The sequence below is a fragment of the Denticeps clupeoides genome, chromosome 4 (assembly GCF_900700375.1).
Source record: "Denticeps clupeoides chromosome 4, fDenClu1.1, whole genome shotgun sequence".
In the NCBI taxonomy this organism is placed as follows: Eukaryota; Metazoa; Chordata; class Actinopteri; order Clupeiformes; family Denticipitidae; genus Denticeps; species Denticeps clupeoides.
Window position 1 is genome coordinate 31,801,797 of NC_041710.1, and position 27,455 is coordinate 31,829,251.

At 41.2% G+C, this 27,455-nt stretch overlaps 2 protein-coding genes across 5 annotated transcripts; one reads left to right on the plus strand and one right to left on the minus strand.

The window, feature by feature from the left end:
* Nucleotides 1–10,970, plus strand: nod1 (nucleotide-binding oligomerization domain containing 1). Its single transcript, XM_028975416.1, has 12 exons — nt 1–146; nt 340–619; nt 2,498–2,672; nt 2,785–4,591; nt 4,882–4,965; nt 5,273–5,356; nt 6,711–6,794; nt 6,889–6,972; nt 7,890–7,973; nt 8,810–8,893; nt 8,999–9,082; nt 9,224–10,970. The coding sequence occupies exons 1-12, from the start codon at nt 79–81 to the stop codon at nt 9,294–9,296; spliced, it is 2,991 nt and encodes a 996-aa protein (XP_028831249.1). The 5' UTR covers nt 1–78; the 3' UTR covers nt 9,297–10,970.
* On the minus strand, nt 10,350–26,017 carry znrf2b (zinc and ring finger 2b). 4 transcript variants are annotated; one of them, XR_003749439.1, is made up of 6 exons: nt 25,263–26,017; nt 19,806–19,901; nt 15,134–15,239; nt 14,909–14,984; nt 14,001–14,039; nt 10,350–13,882 (listed from the first exon to the last, which is right to left on the minus strand). XR_003749439.1 is itself a non-coding variant. In XM_028975417.1 (5 exons), exons 1-4 carry the CDS (start codon nt 25,633–25,635, stop codon nt 14,927–14,929), a joined length of 633 nt encoding a protein of 210 aa, XP_028831250.1. In that variant the 5' UTR covers nt 25,636–26,017; the 3' UTR covers nt 10,350–14,039; nt 14,909–14,926. The 4 variants fall into 4 exon arrangements, 2 of the variants coding, with proteins under 2 accessions (XP_028831250.1, XP_028831251.1); XR_003749438.1 differs by having other exon boundaries at nt 13,973–14,039; XM_028975417.1 differs by having other exon boundaries at nt 10,350–14,039.
* Nucleotides 26,018–27,455: the final 1,438 nt, after the last annotated feature.

The window sequence follows — 27,455 nt, forward strand, 5'->3', positions numbered from 1 at the left end:
TGAGCGACAATAGAACAAAGTCCCATTTTATCGATATTAAATGTGCGTTTTAAAGCATATTGTCCCACTAAGCGCGGGATGGTGCTCTTGTTACCCGATGGTGCTCTTGTGGGAAAAGAGAGTGAAAAGCTTGGTTATAATTTAAGGTAAATCTACATACTTCAGTAATGATTGTTTTTGACCGTTTGCGATTTACAGGGACTTACAAGTGAAATGTGAACGCAGGCCTATAAACGTCCTGGTTGGATTAAAAGTTGTGGAAAACATATAACTGTGAGTGTTAACTGTTTAAGAAACTACTGTGGTATGCTGTACATGCTTCTTCTCCACTTCCGTCAGCTTGAGAAGGAGAATGGGAACGGCTCCTGAGGGTCCTGGAGGTCCTGAGGGTCCTGAAAAGCCTGGAGGTCATGAAGGTCAAGGAGGTCCTGAGGGTCCTGAAAAGCCTGGAGGTCATGGAGGTCCTGTCTCCCACCTGAAACTTCTCACGGTGCACCGTGAGCTGCTCGTGCAGCAGGTGAAGAACACCCAGTGCATCCTGGACAACCTGCTCTCGAGCGGCTTCGTCTGCACCGAAGATGTTGAAATTGTACAGCGGTGCACCACTAAAACTGAACAGGTACGCTGCTTTTATATCTCGTACGGATTTATTCACTGCCTTTGGGCCCAGGCTACTTTACAGTAATCCTGTGTGTGTCACATTTCCAAAACGACCTGCTTTCACCTAACAAACATTGCAGAAATGTAGAAATTCTGTTTTTTTTTTTTTTTTTTTTTATAAAAACCTTCTCTGCATGTTTGGTTTGTTATGGGGCATGGTCCTGAGACGATTTTGACAGAGATGTTGGCAGCTTATGGTGCCATGAGATGAAGAAGGGGAGGGAGGGAGGGAGGATCTTATTACTTAATGAGAATCAGTCTGTCAGTCAGTTTCCACCCACTTGTCCAGATGAGGGTAGCGGAGGCAGCAGGTTGAACAGGTCAGACCAGACATCCCTCACCCCAGCAACACTCCCCAGCCAGTCCTGGAGGAAGCCCGGGAAATCTCCATGCAGATGGAGAAAGAGCACCTCAGCTCCCCTGGATTCTCCAGCAACCCTGTGAAGAAACCTCACTTCGGACGATTGTATCTGGGTCCTTGGTCAGACATTAGCCACAGTTCATGACTATAGTTGAGGGCAGGGACGTAGACTGACTGGTAGATTGCATGCCTTGTTTTAACCATGTCCATAAACTGTGCAAAATGTGCCATGATTTTTCATCTGGTGGAAACACAGTTAAAATTACACATCATAAGCCATTATGAATAAATACATTAATTTAGAATAAGATTAGAAGATGATTCCAGCACAATTTTATATATTTTTTGTCTGATATCTTTAGGAAAATTACTTATTGAGGAACTCTTTACAATTAGCAGTTTTGGCAGTTTTGTGTGTGTTTTGCATTGCAACATTCAGGTATGAAGCAACACTGCTCATGCCGCCATCGTCTGAATGCTCAGTGAAGAGAGGTGACTGACTTCCATACGTGATACGTGGCACGCCTGCATGCCCTCCCCCTTCCACTCGATTAATCATTCCCTTTTTCGCCTAGAAATCAGATGCATGCTTCTTGTTGGGTGTTAGGGTTAGAATTTCTTTCTGCTTTTTCTGTTCTCGCTGTAGTTCCACAGACCTCTGCAGCAGTACCATGTTGTTGGCACAAACCACACTATATGAATATTTTTTATGAGGCATCTCACAGAATGACTTGTCATGTTTTTTTGGTATTCTTTTGTATGTGTTATTATCTATATTTACAGAATATTATATTTCATTAAAATATATTCATTATAACTTTTTAAGTGTATATTCATATTTTATAATAGTTTTAATAATAATGTTTTATATATGTTTATATAATTTTGTTAATATAGTTTTAAATATAAGTTATTCACATATAACACATTCTGTCAAATGATTAGCTTGGCTAAAATGTACCAGACAGAAAAGTGCTTAGATATGAATAAATAGTTACAGAGGAAGCAACTTAGGATAAAAGAAACACTTTTAAAAAGTTACTTATTAGGTTTTGGTGGTTTTATGTGTGTTTTGTGTGATTTGGGGCTGAAAAGGAAAGCACTGCTTTATCGGTTGCTTTTGTGACTTGTGTTTTCTTCTCTGACATTAATCATTATGAAAATATTTGTAGGAAATATAGCAAATTCCATTATCAGTAGTGTGGAAAATAAAAGCAAACACAGGGCAGCCTGCAACCCTAACGTGCATCAGCGAGCACCACAACCCTGTCACCGGTCCCTTGACATGGTCCCTTTATTGGACCAGTTATGGTAGGCCTGAGCACTGGAGACCTGGAACACAGCGAAAACCTTTGCCACTTAAATTGTCACAGATTATCAACACCAAAACGATCACTCCAGTGCCAGGTGCCATGTGTAATCTTTATTTTTATCTGCTAAATGTATTCAAATCCAACATATCTTCTCTTTGAACAGGTGCGGAAAATCCTGGAACTTGTTCAGAGCAAAGGAGAGGAAGCATCTGAGTATTTCATTCACATACTCCATGAAGCCTATGATGCATATATCAACCTGAGACCTTGGTTGAACAATATTCAATATACGCCCTCTGAATCTTTTCAACATATACCTGTAGTTAACACTGACCCCAGTAAGTGAATTTATTGCATTTCGTGAAGCTTTTCAAGAAATGTTAGTAATGTCAGTCATTTATAATCCTTTGAATGGGGATAGAAGATCCTAAAAGTCCTTTCTCTCTTCAGTCAGCAAGTATTGTGAGAAGCTGAGGAATGACCTGGGCCGGGACACTCGTTTCATCATCTCCTATTCTCAGAAGGAAGAGTCCCTACTTGAAGACATGTACACAGACACCCAGATGGAGCTTTTTGACGACCGCAATGAGAGCATGGGCCACTTGGACAGTTTGGATGAGCTCTTAGGGCAGAGGGGGGTCTTTAACCCCCAGGCAGAGACCATTTTTATTACAGGGGATGCAGGTATAGGCAAGTCTATCCTTCTCCAGAAACTGCAGAATCTCTGGTCTAAGAGGGAACTTGACACCCAGGCCAAATTCTTCTTTAAGTTCCGCTGCAGAATGTTCAGTGCGTTCAAAGAAAGTGATGAGATTTCCCTCAAGGACCTCATCTTCAAGCACAACTGCTACCCAGACCTGGATCCTGACAATGACGTTTTCAGCTATATCCTTCAGTTTCCAGAGACTGTTCTGTTTACATTTGACGGGTATGATGAGATCCAAGCCGACGTCAACCTGGAGAGTGTACCTGAGGTGGTTTCACCAGAGGAACGGACCCACCCGCTGTTAGTTCTCATTAATCTTCTTAGTGGCAAACTACTTAAAGGTTCCCTGAAGGTACTGACTGCACGCACGGGCACTGAAATTCAGAGCAGGGTCATCAGGAAGAGGGTCGTTCTTAAAGGCTTCTCCCCAGAGAAGCTGAAAAGCTACACTATGCTGCACTTTCCAGAAAGGGAACACAGGGACCTCGTCACTGTGCAGCTGGACGCCAGCCCCCACCTCTGCAGTCTCTGCTCTATCCCCCTCTTCTGCTGGATTATCTTTCAGAGCTTCAAGCACCTCAGGCGGCTATATAATGATGTGTTTGAGCTACCAGATGCTTCTGTGACCCTCACCAGTGTTTTTCTGCTCCTCTCGGAGGTCTTCCTCAGTCACTCGTCCACGCCTAGTCTGCTGAAGAAGAGCACCAGGTGCTCTGCTGACACTTTCAGGGCTGGTGCCTCTAGACTGACTGCCTTTTCCCGGCTTGCCCTGCAAGGTATTGAGAAGAGTAGATTTGTGTTTAGCATTGAGGAGGTGAGAAACTGTGGCTTGGGAGAGGATGACCTGCAGACGGGGTTCTTGAGGCCCATTAGCCACTACGATGCGTGTGGAGAACAGTCAACCTTTGAGTTCTTCCATATGACACTGCAGTCGTTTCTTGCTGCTTTTTCTCTGGTTCTGGATGCAAATATAGCCCCTGCTGGGATCTTGAAGTTCTTTACCAAATGTCAGTATAGGAGGACAACTCATTTCCCTTGTTTCTCCTGTGTTTGGCCTTCACGTCCCAGAGAAAATGATTTGTTTCAGACCAACGAGCACCTGCAGTTTGCAAACCTCTTCCTGTGTGGCCTGTTGTCAAAGTCCAACAGTCGTCTCATGGAACATATGGTTTCTTTGACCTTGATGAAAAGGAAGCAAGCCATCCTGAAGTCTTACCTCTCAACTGCTGTTAAGTCACACCTTCACGGCCTTCCTCGGCACGAAACATTCAACGAAGGCACAAAGGTCCATGTCATGCCCAGCTTCCTCTGGATGCTACGGTGCATTTTTGAGATGAACAGCGAGAATGTGGCCAAGCTGGCTGCACAGAGAATCTCAGCCGACTACATTAAACTGTCCTACTGCAACATCTACTCAGCTGACTGCAGCGCCCTCAACTTTGTGCTCCATCACCATGGCAAAGGTTTAGGAGTGGACATGGACAACAACAACATCAGTGACTATGGCGTGAAGCAGCTCAGGCCATCTTTTGGCAAAATGACTGTGGTGAGGTGAGAAAGAAATACTGTGGTTGATCATTTTCACTTTTAATTCATACACGTTTGATGAACTATGTCACTATATAAAATTTGTTACTAAAATGTGAAGACTGATATGATAATTCTTCTCACAGAATTTTTTCAAAATGATCAATATATACCATATAGGATTGTGCTAGCTTGGTTCTTGTCCCAGCTGCTGCTAGGAAACAGGCTTATTGGCTAAAAAACATTCCTGAAGACACACAAAGTAATAGCGTCTTTAAAAAAGTGATATTATATTGTTTGAAATTTTCTTGTAGACTTTGTGTGAATCAGATCACAGATAGCAGCATTGAGGTGCTTGCAGAGGAGCTAATAAAGTACAAGGTGGTCACAGTATTGGGGTGAGTATGTATGTTGGTAAATTAAATTAGTCAAGTCAAGTCAACTTTATTGTCAATTCTGCCACATGTACAGGACATGCAGAGAATTGAAATTACGTTACTCTCTGACCCATACAAGTAACATTAAATACAAAAACAGTAACAGTAACGAATACAGAGTATAAATACAATTTAAAAAGAAAGGCACAATATACAATTTTAAAAACACCATATACAAATAAGGGCACATGGTGGAGAGTGCCGAATATATTGGTTAAAAGACTCACAAACCATGACTCATTCGATCACTCTTGTGTTTGGTTAACAGGCTTTACAAGAATTACATCACAGATGCTGGAGCCAGACTTGTTGCTCAAATTATTGATGAGTGTCCTCGTCTGAGAACAGTCAAGTATGCACGTCACTGTTTTTTTTTCTTCTTTTTTTACAGTTCAAATGGAATGGAAATATTTTTGATTTTTAATCAGAAATATTTTTCTTTATTAATGAAACACAAATATTTCCAGTATTTTAATGAATATCTCAAACTAACAAATTTAAATAAAGTTGGTAAATTAAGCTCACCAACTCTGAGTTTACAGTACACTCATAAATGAACAATTTTTAAAGATTTAAACCTTTATTTTGGGTAACTAGTCATGCAATAAATAAAATGTATAAAATAAAATGGGATAAAATGTATAGCCATGCATAGTAAATGTAGTAAATAGTTAAATTTAAATATAAAGACTGTTTTAGAGGCACAACACATGCACTACTGTACAATGGATATAAAAAAGTAACATACCAGTGTCAAATGCCATTTGATCCTAGTAAATCGTTTTAAAACTGTCATTTTTTTTTGGATGATATTAAGTGTTTTTGCACCAAACGTACCCTTTGGAATTGTTGCCAAAGGATAAACTTGGTGTCATCATACCGCAGCACATTTCCCACATGAAAATAGCTGTCATTATGCTGACTTATCTCCAAGCACTTTTCTCCACAGGACCAGAGTTTAAGCGTAATGAAGGTCTGACATTAAAACAAAATTGTGCTGGATAATTCTGTTGGATGCCAAGCCATGGTATATCTTAAAATGATTGCTAATTACTATCTAAAATAATAATATGGTTATTAGTGATGGTATGTAACGTCACATTAAATTGTTAAATTATTGTAAATTAATATAAATGTAATATATGAAAATTCATCATAAAATATTATGTATATTATTATCGTTCAGTAAGATTTCGCCAGGGGGAAATTCAAACAGCTCTGAGATGAATTTATATTGCGTGAGGAGAATAGACATAGCTCTCAAATCGCTGCATCTTGATAAAAGACTAATCTTTAGACCTGAACCATGTTTTTTTTTTATTATATATATATATATATATATATATACACACACACACACACACACACACACACACACACACACACACACACGTTCAATTCAGTTTTATAAGATTTCCTTTACTATTTCCATTTAACATATCTTATGCTCTTAAAGGGAGCTATTATTTAGGTTTACCAAAATTTCCTCATGGTACAAATGTGTATGAGAACACCTCCAAATTCTACAGTTAGAGTTTTAAAAGCACAAGCATCATGGCAATGTGCCAAATAAAAATGTTCCTCATTTCTAAAATTTGCATTTGTAGGGTCTGCCATTCACTCCCATGGCAGAAGATGGGTTTCTATGCTGCTTCACTGCTTGGTCCCCAGTTAATTGTGTGATTTATTTCTCTCACTTTTCCAAGGCTTGGCTACAACAAGATCACCAGCATAGGTGCAAAGTACCTGGCCAGTGCCATCCAGAGGAGCAAATCAATATTTGATGTTGGGTAAGTTCTATGTCTCAGCCTAAAAGTGTACTGTCTTATTATAGAATTATAGTACTATATATTTTAAAGGGCTCATGTATTTCGTGTTTGTCAGTATGTGGGGAAATGCCATCGGAGATGAGGGAGCTCATGCGTTTGCTAAAGCCCTGAAGAATCACATGAGTCTGACCAATCTCAGGTGAGAAGAGAAGGTAAACCGAGGCTTTCGGCCCAATAATTAGATGTCTTTGCTATTCTGGATCAGGATTTAAGGAAAGAGTTGGGTGAGGTCTGAGAAATTATATATACAGTACAGGCCAAAAGTTTGGACACACCTTCTCATTCAATGTGTTTTCTTTATTTTCATGACCATTTACGTTGGTAGATTCTCACTGAAGGCATCAGAACTATGAATGATTACTGCTTTGCACACTCTTGGCATTCTCTTGATGAGCTTCAAAAGGTCGTCACCTGAAATGCTTTTCCAACAGTCTTGAAGGAGTTCCCAGAGGTGTTTAGCACTTGTTGGCCCCTTTGCCTTCACTCTGCGGTCCAGCTCACTCCAAACCATCTGGATTGGGTTCAGGTCCGGTGACTGTGGAGGCCAGGTCTCCACTTTTTTTTTTAAGTACATAACTCCACATGTGATCATTTATAGTTTTGATGCCTTCAGTGAGAATCTACCAACGTAAATGGTCATGAAAATAAAGAAAACACATTGAATGAGAAGGTGTGTCCACACTTGGCCTGTACTTTCAGTTTACTGATGACCAATATCAGAAGTCTTAAATGATAAGAAGAGAGTTAGAAGATGTGTGTGTGTGTGTGTGTGTGTGTGTGTGTGTGTGTATATACATATGTAAATGCACACAAAAGAGCCATTACTCTCCAATATTGTTCACAAATCTGTCTAAATCTGTGCTATTGAGCCGAGATGATCCATCCCACCTCACAGGTCTGGCATATTAAGGTACTGATTATACAACATGAATATTGCTCAGGTGTGCCTTAGACTGCCCACAATAGTGGTTAAATAGTGGTTAAAAAGTGCTTCCTCTCTAGATTTGCAAATATATATATACATTAATATAACATTGTATGTATTTTGCCTCTTAGTCTCTCAGCCAACAAAATTACATCCCTTGGTGGAAGAAGCTTGGCGGAAGCTCTGGGAGAAAACCAAAGTCTTCATATCTTTTGGTACTGTTGATCATGTCTGTTTCATAAAAATAATGTTAGTAGGGTTGTCACAGCTAATAACATATCAGTGCATTCTTTTTAGATCATATAAATCCTTCTTTGGTGGCTTTCTAGATTGAATTTGTCTATCAATACATTGCATTGCAAGTGCATTGCATCATAAGTAATACAATTAGCAAGGTATGGAAAGTTACATGAGAGTTCAAATACTGGGCTTCTCAATTCCATTCCATTCCATTTTCATTTATACAATTGTAAAAAAAATATAATAACAATAATAATTGTGGTTGTGCTAGCCCAACCACCACCCTGACTCCACCCTGTTACAGATATACAGTGGGTGCAGAAAGTATTCAGATCAGGTGCGAAACATTTGTTTCATCTTTCCCAAAAAATAGATCAAAAGGGAGCTTCGACTAAATACTGACCAAGGGGTCTGAAAACTTAGGACCATGTGATATTTCAGTTTTTCTTTGTTAATAAATCTGGAAAAATGTCAACAAGTCTGTGTTTTTCTGTCAATATGGGGTGCTGTGTGTACATTAATGAGGAAAAAAAAAAGATTTTAGCAAATGACTGCAATATAACATATACTGAAACCTTTAATGGGGTGTGAATACTTTCCGTACCCACTGTATATATTACACCTGACTGTACATACAAACGCTCTGAAGAAGGAAGTGTGCTTGTGGTCCGATGTCCTGAGGCCCTGTCGCAATCCATTTATTCATTTGAATATATACATAATTCATATGATTATTTGTTTATATGTTTGATATGCTTAGCGATGAGGTAGTTGTTGTGTGCGTGTTTCTGACAAAACCACCACCCTACAGGCTTATTCAGAACGAAATTTCCGATGATGCAGCACCCGACCTATCACAAGCGATGAAGACGAACAAAGCACTAACTCACATGATGTAAGGCTGTCCCAGGAAGCAATGTGTTGCAGTGTTATACATACACATATACGTACACGCTGGACGTGGTCTCATTAACAAACACTGACTGATGTTTCTGTGCAGGCTGATTGATAACCGGCTGACAGCAGGCGGAGCCAGAATGCTAGCGAAGGGCATGTCTCAGAACTCTACACTGAAAGAAATCAAGTGAGGAGCAGAAAAATATTTTCAACTGATGCTTTTATGAGCGCTCAACTTAACAGTGCTGTTTTACTACCATTGTTGCTACCACTGGTGTAATAGTCTCTAGGAATACTGTCGAATACCTCTATTATTTCCATTCCACAGCATAAAAGGAAATCAGATATCTGATGAAGAAGAGATGTCCTTCCTGGCTGAACCTAGACTTCGCTTCCACTGAGAAGCAAACACAGCTTCAAGTGCTCACAGTGCATGTGTCATGTAACACCGTGAAATGTGGGCATCATTTTAGTTAATTATCCATGAATACAGTGGGGCAAAAAAAGCATTTTGCAGCCACGAACTGTGCAAGTTGTCCCACTTAAAAAGATGAGAGAGGTCTGTAAATTTCATCATAGGTACACTTAAACTGTGATAGACAGCAAAACTAAATGCAGCCACGTTTCATCTGAAAACGCTCTCCCTGACATGCTGGTTTAAGCAGGGGACGTTTCGAGCGCTGCAGGATTTTAATCCATGATGACATAGTGTGTTACTAACCTTTGTTACTGTGGTCCGAGCTCTCTTAATACAGGTAACGTGTGAAGGATAGAAGAGATTCTTAAAGAAGTAACAGGCCTGTGAGAGTCAGAAAACTTGCTTGTTTGTAGGTGATAAATACTTATTGTATGCACCACATACAAATTTTATTATTATTATTATTATTTTTACATTCTGTCTCTCACAGGTGAAGTGTACATATGATGAAAATTACAGACCTCTCTCATCTTTCAAGTGGGACAACTTGCACAATCGGTGGCTGACATATTTTTGTCCCACTGTATGGGGAACTTAGATTGTAGAATTCTACACTTCATGTAATTTGCCAAGGGAACATTTTGTGATTGTAAGCATTTGACCAATGCCAGAAATGCTAGTTTGTTTATTTTTTTATCCTTTTGTTACAGTCTCAGACATATTCTGATACACTTCTAGATTTTCATATGGTCCATAATGTGAAATTTCAAAATGTGAAAGTACCGTTTGTAACATAATGTGCTAGATCTGCTTCCGCTTTCTGTCTGCTGAACATTTCAGATTTCCAATTTGAACTGGCCAAGTTGCCCATAACAGTCGTTATGTATTTGTCATGCTCTTCCTGGAACATAATTTTGGGTTCGTCCTACTAATGACAAAAAACTGTGCAATTCTGAAAAACACAATCAATTATATGAACCCAATTATGAAATGCTGTGTAAATGTAAATAAAAAACAATACAACGATTAGCAAATCTCATAAACTCATGTTTTATTCACAGTAGATTATAGAAAACATTAAATGAGAAAACCACAGTAAGAAAAGAATAATGGTCTTTCACAGTTATTGCAGTTATGTTGATCAAAGGCACATAATTACACAGAATTTTTAAAGGGGCTTCAATGATAAAAAATAGAAGATTACTGTATGAAATGTCTTTCTGCATTATTCCAAGTGTTTTATGTCTGCGTGCTATTTTATATACACTATATTGCCAAACCTTTTGGGATATCAAATGTTTCTGTTAAATGCTGAATGCTGTGACTCAAAGCAGAACCTCCTCATTATGCAGGCAGTTTTTGCCAAACTATAAATCATAATAGTTACAGTGAGTAGAACTGGTTGAGCCAAAAGGCCAAGCCCAGCTCCTGATAACTCTTCACTATGAATGGACTTATTGCATAAATGTCTGAAGAGGACGTCTGCATGCCTACATGCTTGGTTTTATACACCTGTGGAAATGATTTGGAGGGGTGTCCCTCTGCTTTTAGCAAGATAGTGTATCGGTTAGCTGGCTCTCAATCATAAAAATGTATATATCACAAGGTTTAATTAAAAACCTTGATTTTTAATTTGTTAGTTTCCAGCATAATTGAAGACTAAAATTAAATATCCTCCCACTTTTATTCACAGCCAATAATTGTTGTGTTTTGTTTCATGTGATTGGACAGTTTTTTTCTTTCTGATTAATGTCTGTCTCTTACAGCTTCTTATTAGTTGAAGTTGAAGTGGACCCACAGAGAAAGAAAATTCTGTTATTTCTTTAAAGCTACATCCTTTTACCCAACCTACACTGAAATAAAAAAAAAGAGGATAAAGAGAATTGGACCAGTCCAGCCCAAGCAGGTGATTGAGGACAGGTTTGCAGTTCTGCTCTTTTTATGAGAAACATCCAGCTGCTAGCTGGATGCAATGTGAATAGCACATTTTATTGCTTTAACGGTTTGCTTTTCCACATTGTTGGAATCGGACAAGTGAAACATGGCACTAAAGTAGCAGCAGCCCTCATGACAAAAGTTTCTCTGGTAAGCTTAGAATTTAGAACAATTAGACAAGGGCTTTAGGATTGGCATTAAATATCGGCAGCTTTTATATATCCTCACTCTGATCAGTAAGTGCATTCTTGGGCAAAATGAAATGACTTGTCAAAGCTTGGATTTAAATAATTTTTTTCTTTCTTTCTTTTTTTAAGTAATTCCAGGCACTCAGACACTGGTGGAAAATGGATTTTTGTGTGCAGTTCTTTTATATAGCACTTCTTATAAAAAGAAACGTAACACTAAGTGTTTACATTAAAAAACAACAATTGCATCCTCCATCCATCACCAGCTAATAAAAGGGAAATAATAAGGGAATAAGAACAGGAAACAATGAAACACTAGATCTCATAAACTTGCATGAGGAAGTAGTGAGGTGCTAAAACAGTGCTAAAATAAATATAATAAAATAAAACCACTTCAATAAATTAAATAAATGAACGCCCTCAATGCAGCTCATTTTTTTTTACATCATATGTGAGGTCTGATGTATGCAAAATTCATTCTAGCCAAAGACATTCTTAACTAAAGATGGAGACGTACAGTGAAGGAATTTTAGGGCCTTTCCACTGCACATCTGCTGAATATGCATGTACATTATTTCCAAATGGAGACACACGGCTGCCAAGGTGATTAAACAAGGGAGTGTGTTTGCAATGCGGCTGAATTTTTTTCAGTATTATAAAACCAGGCACACCAGATTACTACGTGGTTCACAGTGTTTCCGGGCATGGCATCTGAATCGTCCCTTAGGCGGAAACTAAAACTGAAGTATTGTAAATTTGCATTTAATTTAATTTCCATTAATTTTTCAATAATTCTGTTGGTAATTGTTTTAATTGATTGACAGCCCTAATTAAAACAAAACTTTAAAAGGTGCAACAATAAAAAGGAGGGTACTAAAGAGAGATAAGGTACTAAAATACTGAATTTAAGTCCTACAAGTAATAAATGCACAGATGTGTTGCCTTGAGAAAACAGGTGCACTCTGGCAATATTCCTAAAATTCTTCTGCACATTCACTTACCCAGTCAACAGTCGACACGAGGATTTTTGGTTTATTCCAGATTTTCAATTTGGAGAAGTGTGTATGCCTGGCATATGTAATGGCCTTATAGTAAATATTCAGCTATTTATTCATTTTTCCATCTCTGCCATATTAGATTTTTTCACAACAGATTGGTCTCTTAAATTTCTCCATGGCTGACCATAAAACGTTTTTACTTTTAGTGGGGTTTACTCAAGGGTTGACTGATATTTATAACCATCAGCAATTAAATTTAAATTGATGGTAGAATTTCAGAATATCAGACAGTTTTTCCTGAAAATTGTTCTGGAACCTCCTAAAACAATTAACAGTTAAGAAAAAACATGGTTAATCAGACAATCCTACATCCAGAAGAGAAGAAATATTAGTGGACAGGCCATGGATTATTATGAGGTCTAATATGAGTAGGCTGAGGAACATGTTGAAGCATTCAAAATGTTCTATTCTTACAGATTAATAAGGAGGAGGCTATTTTTTAGTCATATATGCAACAGCATGTCTGGCCAATCCAGAGAGTCTGCCTCTGTGAGGTAGATATCTTGTATAAAAGCAGATATATGATTTTTATTCTTGGTGTTATTGTCACTGGCAGAACAATGTTGGGTGTGTCTGTATGTGCATGTGATTGCACCTGTGTACATTTATGACAAGTATCTGAAATAAAGAGGGGGTGAAGAAGTGACGATTGTATGCAATGCTTAACACGCACATATGACACAGTGATGATGACCGTCATTGCTAGAGTAGCTGTTGTGCCAGGACAGACTGAAGTGGGGTGATTTTAGAGTTTTTTTTGTCTGTCACAATTAGGTTACCACTTTTATTGTTTTGTCTATGTTGTCTGAGTATGAGATAAAGTTTTGTGTCTATTTTAAGTTTTTTGCATTTAAACACATTCCACACTTCCAGTTGCATTTAAAATGTTCCAACCTTGTTGACTGCCAAATTGGTCAATAGGATGGAACTTTTCTGTTGAGTGTTTTAACATCATTTCTGGGTCGTGACAGGTGTGTTCAGAGATGCCAGAAAAAATCAGGTTGTCATGCTTGTGTTTTGCATGTTTAATATGTTTTTTTTCCAAGACCAGGTCTATATCATCAGTGAGCATCTTAATGGTGGTTTGGTAGATGCTGAATGTTCTACTTGTTGATGGGAAAATTCTAAGTTTGATTGGCAAACTTTCAGTTTGTCGTTGATGGACTGAAGTATACCTAAATTTCAAACATCTCCAGATCGATCATATCAATGGAAGAAAAAGTCAGAAGGAGGGAACAGTTAGAAAGTGTTGGTTCTTTCAGCTGCCGGGTGCGGTCATGATGGACGTCAGCTCCTTGTGAAGACGAAGTTGCTGTTTCTCATTCTGGAAGCCTGTCCTTGCTTGTTTCACTCCTGCACACTCGCTCATCATCAAAAGTGCACATCATCTAGTGAAACATATTAGGTATCAAAAGATCTGCCATATGGAATATGGACTTGAATGGACTTCCTGCCTCTCAGTGGATCTTCGGCCAGACCTTTCTCTGGAGGCAGTGTCTGCCTCACCTCCTTTACAGCCAGCTGGCCTCATCCATTGTGTATCCGCTTGTATAAAAAAAGATGGACACGACAGTCATAGATATGGACGTGGTTGTCATTGACCATTTGCTCAAATTTCCCTCTCCCCTTCAAAAGGTCCCCAATCATGAAAATTTCACTTTGTGAGATTATTTAACATTAATACGAATTCCCCCAGCCTGTCTATGGTCCTGCAGTGGCTAGAAATGGCGATTGGTGTAAAGAGAGCTTTGGTTATTCTGATTCACCGTTCAGAGAGCAGCAGCTCAGACTGCTGAATCTGGAATTTTTCCCCTTTTGTAGTCATAACGGGAAAGGTTACCACCGCGTTTCTCATGCTTTCTCCGCCCAGAGAATTTCCCACCCCTCCCCTAAAATATGAAATACTTTCCCTTGACCGTCATGGCTTGTAAACATGCAAAGCATTGCAGTGCTCTGTGATTGAACCAAGAAAACACATTTGTGCTCATTTTTACATCCAATCACGCGAGACTCTGAAGAACCAGTGGGTTAATACATTTTTTTCTGGAAAAACGTTGACACGACTTCCTGTCTGTGCCAAACATTGGTGTTGGTGAATGGTGTTGATGACGTAATTTCCGTGAATGCCTGCTCACTATCTATAAGCCGCTCTCCTCCTCAGCATATAAAGCTACAGATGGCGCGTCCTGGGGAAATCTTATTGTGGGACTGGATCAAAGTGGCTGTAATTCTGCACCAAAGCTGAATTTCAAAAAGACACTTCAGCTACAGTATTAGGGGCCAATAAGATCGATATAAAAGCAAAAATGTTCATAATATGAGACCTCTAACTCATGTTTCATGTTGACTCAAAACACTCGGTATCTGCTAATAACACCCACATGCCTTGAAAAACAATGTATTCACTGCATTACCTGGGTGAATTAGTCTAATCAGTCTGAAGGGTGTTCTGGACAAGACCGGTTCACCTCAAACCACTCATCGATACATCTGAGAGAGAGAAGCAAAGAGGCACAACAGCTTCATTAAGGAAGATATGACAAGAAAACCAACAAGGGGCTGAAATGTAAAATAAACCACTTGCATAGTGAAAATGGGTGGACAAAGAGAAAGACAGGACTGAGTAGGGCGATCTTTACCCTTTATGGTAGATACAGAGGCAGGGCAGACGGGCAATGGTGTCTCCCTGTACCAGCTCTTCTAGACAGATGGCACACTCGCCTGTGTCCTTACTCAGAACATCCTCTAAAAAAAGAGAAAGAGACAGGGACATTTTTGTAACTAAGATATATATGCCCATGCACTCATTAGAGCAAGTCTGTACTGGTGTGTAAGGGAGTGTCTCATGTCAACAGGGTAGTGCTTCAAAAAAGTAGCGGTGGATAAATACACAATCCATTCCAATAAATTGTTTCAGTACTGTACTCCTTTAGGTAAGGAAAAGAAATGTGTATTCAGGATTCAATTTAACATAAATATTAATGAACATATAACAGCAGTTATGCTGTGAAGAATTAAATATCTTTTGCTTCAGTAACTTGAAGTCCATTTGCAAATAATGCTTATCAGGATACTTTCAAATGTCATGTAATGTTTGTGTGTTTGTATAGAGAGGGAATGGCTGGAGCCCTACTTTTTTCACAAGAAGGGATATTAAAACTCATCACTTTCATTAGATCAAAGTTAAAAATGTGTGGCTTATTGGCTCCAGAAATAAGCCCATTTAACCAACCTCTCAGTCTTATTGGCTCACTTTTATGATACATGGGGGGGAAAATTAAATACCACTTCACAAACTAAATTTTTTTTCATTAGTTTTATTTTAATAAAAAAAATTCAGCCCACGCTTAAATCTGATTGGTCTGCTTCGCAAAATAAGCCATTTTACCGATCGTAAAAAATGCCCAGCCCTATAGTTGGAGAAGCATTGTATATTTCCCACTTGTGGGATTAATAAAAGAAGCTACAAACCAGTTAGGAATCACTTGTAGAACCTCAGAGTTCGCTGGGAGAAATGCAGTTCTCGTGGTATGATCATAGATAAACTTTGGTGACAAATTAAATGTAGGGGTCGCTATAATGGCAATCGCTTGGTGTGTCGTGTTTTGCAATTTCACTCTGCCTGAAAAGCCAGGCAGCAATTTAATGTATCCAGCTGTACAGCGGCATCTACAGGAGTGGAGGTTGTACTCGCACGCTGCCTCTCACCTCTCCTGATCTCACTAAATCAAGGTTAGTGGCAACAGACACATATACTCAGTTAGCCAATAAGCAGAGTCTTCCAGCGACATACACCACATCTGCCTCTGAACCAGGTTGCTATACAACAAATAATTTTAAATGCATAAAAGCCAAAGAAAAGCAAAGTATAAAGTAATGTGGGGGTAGCATTTCAATGATGAAGATGGCTGGATGCTATGGGAGGCATGGTGTCCTCCTGGAGTTTTTTTACACTGGAAAATTGAGATCAATATTGCGATATGCGATTGCGATATGATAAAAGGGCACTTGCTTGTAAAAAGTCTTTACTTTAAAAAACATTACTGTCGAACGACAAACCCTGGTAAGGCTAAAAAACTGTTTTCATTATATTTGGCCATTATAAAATCCCGTAGTATAGATCTTACGTTTAACCAAAACGTTGTTTGGAGGCTGACTTGAACACAGGGATGCATAGCTTTGCTAGCTTAGCTAAGGTTAAGATTTGTAAACTGAGGTGAATTTCTTTAGGAAACCAAAGTTTGAAAAAAGTTGTCTAAATAGTTAATGCCTACGTTTAGCCAAAACGTTGTTTGGAGGCTGACTTGAACACAGGAATGAATAGCTTCGCTAGCTTAGCCTATCTTAGCTAAGGTTAAGACTTATAAAACTGGATTTTATAATGGGCAAATTTATTCAAAACAATTGTCCAGCCTTACCTATGAAATGTAATCCCCCGGGATCTGGTTTGGAGCGTACAGCGGTTTGTACAGCCCCAAGCAGCACAAGAGTGAGGAATTTTTATGCACTTCTCTCCATAGACATGTATATGCTTCAATCCACAGCACAGCCTATCGCAATATGGTGCCGATGTTGACGTACGTGTACCCATATGTCTATGTGAGTCACGAATCTGAGGTCTCCATTGAACCGAATCGAAAGTCATGTGACCAAACACATCACATTTAAATCGCAGCTTTTTGTGTTCATGTAATCACACAGATATTGCGATTACGATTGCGATTAGATTAATCGTGCAGCACTACATTATAGACAAACACATTTTTTGCATGATAACTGATTTGAATATTTTAGTGTGCACACGTGTATGTACAGAAGTGTGTGTGTGTGTGTGTACATAGAGGTACCTGTGGAGTTAGGTGTGAAATGCCTAGTAGGGCAAGGATCCTGATAGTGTGTGTGGAGGAGGTTTCATGAGAGAAAGATTTGCACAGAGGTTTAGCTAATTTGACTATTTTATGGATTCCAGAAAATCTGGATGTGACTCAGAAGCTGGGAAACAAGAAGACTCAGAGCCTCTTCTACATAGACTGCTGGACAGAGGAGAGTTTGTACACAAACCCTGAACACATCTGTTATCCTGTCTGGTTCCAACAACACTCCTGAAATCCACATACACCCATTCCAATTCCTTCACCACCCATAAGTGTAACTCTTTTCTATAATAAAAAGCAAATTGATTGTTCACAATCAAATCGACCAATGCTCTTCCTCCCTTCTCAACCCCTTCATTCTACAGTGTTACATCCTCACCCATGCCTACTCCTGCAGTCCACTGATACAAACCACCTTTCAACAAACACGAGTCAGCCATGTTTGTTGAAACACCGGTGGTAGTACTAGGCTACTGTTGGTAGTAGCCTAGTAGGTAACACACTTGCCTATGAACCAGAAGACCAGGGTTCGAATCCCACTTCGAATCCCACTTAAGCAAGACACTTAACCCTAAGTTGCTCCAGGGAGACTGTCCCTGCAACTACTGATTGTAAGTCGCTCTGGATAAGGGCTTCTGATAAATGCTGTAAATGTAAATCTGGGCTGAGAGAGCATTCATAGCGGTCACACCCTCCCTACCCACATCAGATAATCTACCATCCTTCAAAGTCCCTCAAAACCCAGTCTCCTGCTTTATCCACTATTGTCTTGTCTTTACTGCATCCTTTTTTGTTTTATTCTTTTCCATTGCCATGTTAGCTGAATTTCTTAAGTATGTTGCTATGTATTTTCCAATTACAGCATTAATCAGATGGCCTTATCCAGAGCGACTTACAATCAGTAATTACAGGGACAGTCCCCCCCAGGAGACACTTTAAGTGTCTTGCTCAGGTACACAATGGTAGCAAGTGGGGTTTGAACCTGGGACTTTGTGGTCTTCTGGTTCATAGGCCAGTCCATTAGACATTTGTAGATATGAAATTGTAAACTGTCATTGAGAATTTAAGCACTATAGAAAACAAATGAAATATCTTTCCTAAACATCCATTATACTATCATATACTAAGTCGCTCGGGATAAGGGCGTCTGCCAAATGCCTTAAATGTAAATGTAAGCAATTTTTCCAGTTTTTATCAATTAGCCAGTCTCATTTGTGTATTACTGCCCTAGTGGTGGATTTAAAGTAAAGTGAAGTGAAGTTATTGTCACTTGTGATACACAGCAGCACAGTGCACACAGTGAAATTTGTCCTCTGCATTTATCCCATCACCCTGAGTGAGCAGTGGGCAGCCATGACCGGCGCCCGGGGAGCAGTGTGTGGGGACGGTGCTTTGCTCAGTGGCACCTCAGTGGTACCTTGGCGGATCAGGATTCAAACCGGCAACCCACTTCCTTAACCGCTAGGCCACCACAGCAGATGCAGAACGCATCCAAGTCCCATCTAATGGATAGCTGTCTCTTCCCACAGTACATAAGGAGACACTAGGCGGTGAACATTATTTTATGTATCTGTAAGTGTACATTGTAAATGGTAGGAGAATTATTTTATACTGACCACAATGAGTATGTTAAGACTAGGATGCTAAGCGGTTTTATATATCAAGCGTACAGTAGATTTAGGGCAAAGCAATATTCAGCTGTGCATGTGAAAATAGTAAAGCTAGAAAAACTAGGATGACCTCAGTGCAAAGGCATTTAAATGTTGAGTGCCAAGTGCCAAGTCAAAAGCCACATAGAATTTGAATCCTGATTCTGTCTTGGTTTGAACAGAGTTTACACCTTCATCTGCTGCCCAAAGACATGGACAATATTTAGAGTAATAATTGGCAAGTGCACAAAGGGGTTAACTCTCAATCTGTTGCTTTACCTCGTACTCAGAGCAGAAACTGTGATTTTGAACCAAGATAATCCCTTATGAGCTCAACACATTCCCTGGCTCTGCTGGTGATCCTGTGTTACTTATTGAATCTGACAATGGCTGAAAGCAGGACAGAGTGCTGTAAAAACAGCCATGATTAAAATGTTAACACTCTGACAGAAGGACGGAGTGACACTGGAGAGCCAGTCTGGCCATTAGAGAAAGAGTAAGGGTGGGACAAAAAGAAGAAAAGATTGAGATTTACAAAAGACAAGAAGGGAAACTATCATAAAACAAAGTTGCAGTTTTTTTTTTTACTTATATAGTGCTAACGGTTCTCTTTCTTATCATGGCATTCTCAGGTTCTCGTCCTGTAAAATGCATGAACAGGTGGAACCTTCATTAAGATTCACTGTCAACCACCACTTCATCGCACTTTACAATGCACCTTCCTAAACCTCACACACGGCATACATACATGGATTTCAACTGTGATATAAAGAAGCCGTTATGCTCACCATTGTATGTTACTCTGGGCTTCGTTAAACACATCACCAAGTGCAGGTCCATTTCGTCGGAAGCGACAAACTTGGAGCAAACCGGACACTTGAAACCTGTGAGAAAAGAGGCCATAAGTCATGAAACAAGAAGCCTTGGATGACTTAAGAGCTCACAGCTGAGAGCCCAAGAACTTCAAAGGAGGACCAAAAAACCGCGAGATCAGCAAATCCAGCCTGTCCCGGGGTCAACTCCACCAGCCTCCATTCCAGATGTGCTGAAATGCAACCAGGGAAGCTGAATCAATGCAGCCTGAAAATCTCCCTCAGTGACTGACTTCCTAACTTGGAGACATTCAGAACCTCTGGAACTCCTGACCCAGTAATGCACGGCTTCAACATGTTGACCATGACACTGACTACATCCTGGACTCCTCCAACCCTACAACTGTAGGACTTATTATTATTATTATTATATCATCCCCAATCCTGCACTGACACCATTTGCAGGCTCACTCTACCCTGGAAGAGGGTCCCCCTCTGTATCACTCCTTCCCAAGGTTTCTTCCTTTCTTTTATTCTCTCTCCTAGAGTTTTTTTGTGTGGAGTTTTTCCTTGTGTGCAGAAGGGTCAAGTGTGGGGGGTGTCAACTGTAGGGCCTGTCAAAGCCCATTGAGACATACTGTATGTGATTTTGGGCTATAAGAAATAAATGTTGTTGTTGTTGTATCGGGTTGGCTGATCAGACCCACCACAGTAATGAAGGTGCATGTAGGTAGGAGGTTCATCGGCGCCCGGCGCCATTCACGGCTGCCCACTGCTCATTAAGGGGATGGGTTAAATGCAGAGGACACATTTCACCATGCCTCTGTGTGCTGTGATGCAGTGTTTCACAATGACAAAAACAATCAGTTTCTTTCTTTCATGGACTGGTTGGTGCTGGACCAATAGCCTGTCTCACATTGTGGTTGACTATTACTACCTCGTCCGGGTTTGCTCTTTTGCAAATGGTTATTATTAAACCTCTTTAAAAATCACACACAGACATGACATCTGCATCTCACGTAACCAAGAAAGTGTGTAACCAGAGTGCAGCGATGACATGGTCTCCTTCGTCGTCCGTCCTTAATGTGTCCAAATGGCAATTTCTTTCTGCTTCAATATTCCGAATATCCAGAACAAATCAGAAAAAGACTGCCATTTGACCCACCAATTTGCAGTAACCATATGCCACTCCAAGACAGAAAAAAAAAATCCCATGTGCTCCAGCAGGATTCCTCAATCTTTTTTTTTTTTTTAATCTAGGTTTGTTTATATTCTCTATTTATAGCTGTATACATGTTTAGTGTAAATTATTATTATGACCTGTCTCATGTCTCCTGTAATGTCCAATGCTGCACTTATGGTCCTGGAGAACAAGATTTCACTGTATGCGTACTGAGTTTTCTACTTACGGATTAATTACTTACTTTGGCTTGATTGTGTTGTTTGCACATAATAATATAGACTTCAAAGATCTGCAAGTAACAGCTTGGTGCCAGATCTAACGTCATACCTCAAAAGGTCAAGCAGAGCTCATACATTGATAACAAAAAGGGGACCTACTCTTTTACAGAACAGCCAGAAACAGAATCTACTGGCTGCATGTTGCAGTTCATTTACCAGCAGACACAGGCATGTTAATACATGGACGCATGCAAATTGGGAAAGCAGACTGCATGGGAATTTGTGGCAGTTAAGTAGACCATTCAGAGTCACTGTTATTCCGGCTGTGTACATCACCACAACACTAATACTAATGTTCACAAAGTGTACAAAGTGATCGGTGAACTGCAACGTGCCACGTAACTATTTTTTGAGTGGGGATTTCAACCAGGCAAATATAAAATCTGTCCTGCCCAAATTACATCCGCACGTTAATACATGTCTACACCAACATCAGATCTTCACACACACACACCACTGCTCTACAGGTTGGCACCACATCTCCAGAGATGCAACAACCACTGGCAACTTGCTGCCACAGTGACTGCTCATGGAGAGCTCATGGAGAGCGTGAAGAGGACAGAGTGAACACTACTATGGACTTGCACATTCTGAGGTGACTAAAGAACATAGCACGGACAATAAAAATGCAGTCAGCATTGAGATATTTCATATTTGCTACAACATGTTCAGGCCTTCGGTTGATTCCTTACCCGCCAGGCCACCACCAACCCAAGTTTCCTGAATCAGATGAGTCAGTTAAGAGATTAATTTCAGTAAGGAATATTGTGTGAATCCCTAATAATATCCCATCCCTAATTTGCACCTCCAGTAGTCCCATGCTAACACCCATCTAGGGCTGAAACGATTATTCGAATAACTCGAAGGATTCGATAACAAAAAATTATTCAAGGAAAATTCTTTGCCTCAAGGCTTCATTTAATAGATGGACTTTGGTGACGAATTATCGCATCGCTCCCACCGAGCTACACGGCTCTGGTATCATTGTTCTACACTGACTGTTTTAACTGAAGCGCAGGTCAAAGATTTAAGGAGGCGCGATTTATTGGTGGAAAATGAAGATACCAGTGTGCATAAAAGGCATAAAATGTCTGAAGTGTGGGACCCTTTTACACTGCATGGACAACGTTGTGCAGTGTATACACTGTAAAATGGACCTGGCTTAAAACTGTAAAACGGACCTGGCATAATAGTACTTCATCAATACTACAGCACCTTAACCAAACAAATCCTCACGTAAACCACGCTTCTCCAAGCGGACTCAGCTTCTACAAGGTATCGTATTTTTATGATTGCTAACTAACATTAGCGCTTCTTAGAACGTACATTATTTGTAATTATTTGTGTTATGAGTCAATAGTGACGAGGCATGATAAGGCATGAGAACTCACTCATGTAATTCATCAACTTTTGGGTGAGTTTATAGCATTTGTTTCTTCCCCACAGTGCATCACAACGGCGCAGCCTTGCACATGCATTGTACACACAAGACAAACATTCCACCTACCTACCTAATCTGGATACAACTGGAAACTGAACTGTATTGTTTAAGTTGGATTACTAGTAATATTTGAATTGTTTATTTATATCTTTTTTTACTTTTTTTCCTCTTTATTCTCAGATGGGCTATAGCAGGGGGTGCACCCCTTTTTCCTTTTTTTATTAAAATAAAACTAAGGAAAAAATTTTTATACATCATGAATGTTTCACAGAAAGGTTGATTAAATGGGCTTAGTCCTGGAGCCAGTAACCCAAAGGTTTTAAGCTTTGATCTAAGAATAAAAGTATTGAGTTGGAATAAAAAAACTTTTTGTGAGGAATAACAGCCAATTGCTTGTTCATTTTAAGAGGATTTTCATGTTGCATAACACACTTTTGACAGAGTTGTTTAAAAATGCAAAAGTATGATTTATCCGATTAATCAATGAAAAATCGACAGAATACTCGATTCCAAAAATATTCAGCAGACGTCTGCAACATGCACACTTACGCCAATCATGGGGCAGTGGTAGCCTAGCGGTTAAGGAAGCGGGCCTGTTATCAGAAGGCTGTCGGTTCGAATCTCGATCTGCCTGGGTACCACTGAGCAAAGCACCGTCACCACACACTGCTCCCCGGGCGCCTGTCATGGCTGCCCACTGCTCACTCAGGGTGAAGGGTTAAATGCAGAGGACAAATTTCACTGCATGCACCGTGTGCTGTGCTGCTGTGTATCACGTGAAAATCACTTCACTTCGTATTAATAAAGTCACTACACTGTGTCCCACTGCAGATTTTCATCAATACTAAAATTCGGGTCGGGCTTGTGAGATAAATGATTGGACTACTGGTCTATAGTACCTATTCTTTTTGTATGATTTGCTGCTTGTACATTTGCTTTGGTTTGATTAAATGTAATGTTAACAATAAAATAGTCTTCAGGTGATTCGAGAGAGATGTAAAAATGCTGATGAGGTGAAATATAGTACTCGTATGGTGCGCAAAGAAAGTTTGGATTTTAAAAAGCGGTACTTGTCGGGTCTGCCTGTCCCCCTGTGCTTATAGTCCCACCCACTGTTGATGCCATGTTCCTATTTTGTTATAGCCTTCTTGAACCTTCTAATGTGCTGCAATGTTCATGGCTGAGATGACAACAAAGCTCTGCTTGACTTGTATTTCCAGACCAGGCCTGTCTTCACATGCAGCAGCATCTGGGGGAATTCCACCATGACGCCCAGCTGCCCCAGGATGCACAGGTACAGACTCACACAGTGAAAAATCCAAAAGCTCAGCAGAGATTATTTAGGCCACACCAGTTTGACCTTGGAGGAATCAGGCTGTAAATGGACATGGCTGGACAGAGACGAGTAAAGCAGGGCAGAACAATGCGGCAATGGCCTCGCTGCTTCAGTCCTGGATGGAGAGGTGGGTCGGACCAAGGTGCAGTCCAGAAGTTTCCAGAAAAGATATCATGTGGTCAACACATAAAATCTAACCACAAATGATCCAAATTAAAATACCTACAATGCCGCAATGTGAGCAGCAGTAATGAAATTAACAAAGTGAAGTGATCGTCATTGTGAAGCACAGCACACGGTGACAACGAAATGTGTCCTCTGCTTTCAAGAGTCACCCTTGGTGAGCAGCAGGCAACCGTGACAGGCGCCCGGGGGAGCAGCGTGTGGGGACGGCACTTTGCTCAGTGGCCCTCGGCAGACCGGGATTCGAACCAGCAACCTTTTCCATACTCGCCAGGCCACAGCTAGAAGACATATATAAAAAATACAGCATAATATACACATAACTGCAGCAGGCACAGGGATTTTTCACTCTCTTCATTATTTTTCCACAACATAAACCTAATCTGCTAAATTCCCAGTCAGACGTAATCTCAGCGCCTGGCACAATAGGACGATGAGAACCAGGCCAATCCAGGTTGCCAGCGAGCAGGCTTAACAGTAAATAAGAGTAAAGCCTGTTTAACTTGCCCTCATGCCTCTTTGCTGGTTCAGGAAGGACAAAACAATAGGTAATGCTTGGTAACGGGAAGCAGTGGGGACCGCAAGCCCCGGGCACGAAAACAAGCAGCAACACAGATCTGTTGGTGCTGATAAACCCGCGAATGCAGAAGCTGCCACTTCATTCCAGTTCAACTGGCCCGGCCTGGGCCACACATTGAAAGTGAAGTGATTGTCATTGTGATACACAGCAGCACAGCACGCGGTGCACACAGTGAAATTTGTCCTCTGCATTTAACCAATCACCCTGCGAGAGCAGTGAGCAGCCATGACAGACGCCCGGGGAGCAGTGTGTGGGGACGGCGATTTGCTCAGTGGCACCTTGGCGGATCGGGTTTCGAACCCGCAACCTTCTGATTATGGGGCCGCTTCCATAAACGCTAGGCCACCACATCTGCATGCATATCCAACACTTAGGCAATATGAATACATTTAACAAACAAACAAAAAAAAACTAACTCTGTTTATTTCTTACCCCCGAACAGGTGAGGTGACAAGTGGGATGGCAAAGATCCGATCAACAACCTGGGTCCTCCGTGACCCGCGCTCGACCCGTTCCGGTCCCCGGCGCCCTCCTCCGGCGAGCTGCCACCGGACCCCTGGGAGCCGAAAGCCCCGCTGCTGGGGATGTTGATGGCCGACTGCGGTCTGGCGGCCGCCGTCGCGGAGCCGCTGGCCCCGGCAGACCCCGGCCGGTGGGCCGAGGCCGAGGCGGCCCCCGCGGAGCCGTCAGGCGCGGCGCCGTAGACGTACCTGACCGCCAGGCCCGCGCTGCTGGAGGGCAGGTCCGAGCCGGAATAAGCCCTGCTTCGACCGCTGCTGCTGGGGCTGCTCTGGTTTGTCCCCATAGCCTGGCGCCCTCGGTCACCTGACGTCCAATCCCACTTTTTTCCGCGTTTAACAAGAACTTGAACAAACAGGAAGCAGAAGGAACCGGGCGCGTTTAAGCTCGTCACGGGCGTCAGCTGGGCATGTTCCTGCCGCGGCCGCGTTAGTTGCCGCGCAGCTGTTCGGGCTCCTCTCCGCGGCGCTGCTGCTGCTGCTGCTGCTGCTGTTTTCTAACTCCCGTCAGCTCCGCCATGCCCGCCTGCCCTCAGTCCGTCCGTATTCCCGTCAGCCAGCTGGCGGTGTGGAGCCGCCGCTTGGACCCGAACTGTCCCTCGAAGGCGAAGCGAAGCAGCGCCGAGCCGCCGAGGCTCCGGGCGCTACTGCCAAAGGGGGCGTGGCCGCGTCGGCGTGCGTCCGGTGACGTCAGCACGCGTGTGCCTTAAACACGCAGCTGTAAGGGAGGTTCCGCTTTTTTTTTTTTTCCACAAGCCGTTTTATTTCACATTTCTCCACACTGATGTACTGTGTGCATTAAATAATAATTTACCATTAATGGAACATTTCATAACTGGTATCACGCTTAACAAGTAATACAAACATTTTTCATGTGAAAATGACATCCTGATTTTTGACACAACAGTTTATTATTTATTGTTTTATTTTATGTCTATTTTATTTATATGTCTTAAAACTTGAAGCGAAAGGCATCCAGAAACACTGCAACACTGAGATTGTATTCTATATTTCCTGCCCACACTAGAATTCATATGAACTCATACTGTTAGAACAATTAATACGCTCAACCATGCTTAATGTCAAAAGCAGTGATCCATCTCCTATGCATCTGTATTCACAGCATGTCAGTTAATTAGTACATTTTTATTTCACCAGGGGCCTGTGAGGGTAGAAATGTAGTGTGCAGTAAGCAGGCCCAGGCTCTCAACAGTGTGTGGCTCTCAGATAATGTTGTAAGATCTGTAAGTACAATCTGCCTGAACGGCTTCTGCTCTTTTTGTGCTGCAACAACATGGGCCTGGCTGAGCTGGTTTGTAGGATGACACTACAAGTCACACAAACGGAATCATAAAGTTGCTGTTTCGAGTCCCAAACTGCCAAGGTTCTGAGCAAAAAACAGTCCCCACAGACTGCTCCCCGGGTCACTGTTCACTAAGGGTGATGGTTAAAGGCAGAGGACACATTTCATTGTGTGTGTGAAAATTACAATGACGTCACGTTTTCAAACATATTCCATGTGAACGCACTATATTTGTCATGTCATGGCGCCTTGTCACCAGAGGGCACTAACTGCATGTGTGTTTTGAACTCACCTTATCGCCATTACCTGCATGTATACTTGCCCAGTGTCTCCATCCCGTTGGCTGTCTGTCCTGTTTATACAACATAGTGAGTGTGTTTTGTTTGGTGCCTATTACATGATGTTATAAATAGGCATGGAGGCCCAACAGTCAGCTGACCCCTGCAGCAAGGACCTGCATCAGCACTGCAGACCCTCAGACTTCCTGAGCCAGGGCTACAACAGACAACCTGAGCAACAAATGTACCAACTGTATCAGTGTAATTTGGAGAATTCCTGACAATAGATTAAATCCCTGATATCCACGAAGTGACACAGCCTCAAGTCTAAATTTGTGCTTTTATCATCAGAACATTGTAATGGTATCTTGTTGGGCCAATCACAAATTACTGGAACTAAGAGGTTGGTACACATGCGCATTGTCCCATGAGTAGGGGCAGTGGTGGCCCAGCAGTTAAGGAAGGGGCCCCGTAATCAGAAGGTTGCCGGTTCGAATCCCGACCCGCCAAGGTGCCACTGAGCAAA

Bases quoted from the DNA above. Each gene is read 5' to 3' on its own strand.
- nod1 (XM_028975416.1), top strand. From the start codon at position 79: ATGGTGCTCTTGTTACCCGATGGTGCTCTTGTGGGAAAAGAGAGTGAA. The intron at 6,795-6,888 runs GTAAGTTCTATG...CGTGTTTGTCAG, and splicing joins AAATCAATATTTGATGTTGG to TATGTGGGGAAATGCCATCG. The intron at 8,894-8,998 runs GTAAGGCTGTCC...GTTTCTGTGCAG, and splicing joins AAAGCACTAACTCACATGAT to GCTGATTGATAACCGGCTGA.
- znrf2b (XM_028975417.1), bottom strand. From the start codon at position 25,635: ATGGGGACAAACCAGAGCAGCCCCAGCAGCAGCGGTCGAAGCAGGGCT. The intron at 15,240-19,805 runs GTGAGCATAACG...CTCTTTTTTTAG, and splicing joins GCCCAGAGTAACATACAATG to AGGATGTTCTGAGTAAGGAC. The intron at 14,985-15,133 runs GTAAAGATCGCC...TCTCTCTCTCAG, and splicing joins CTCTGTATCTACCATAAAGG to ATGTATCGATGAGTGGTTTG.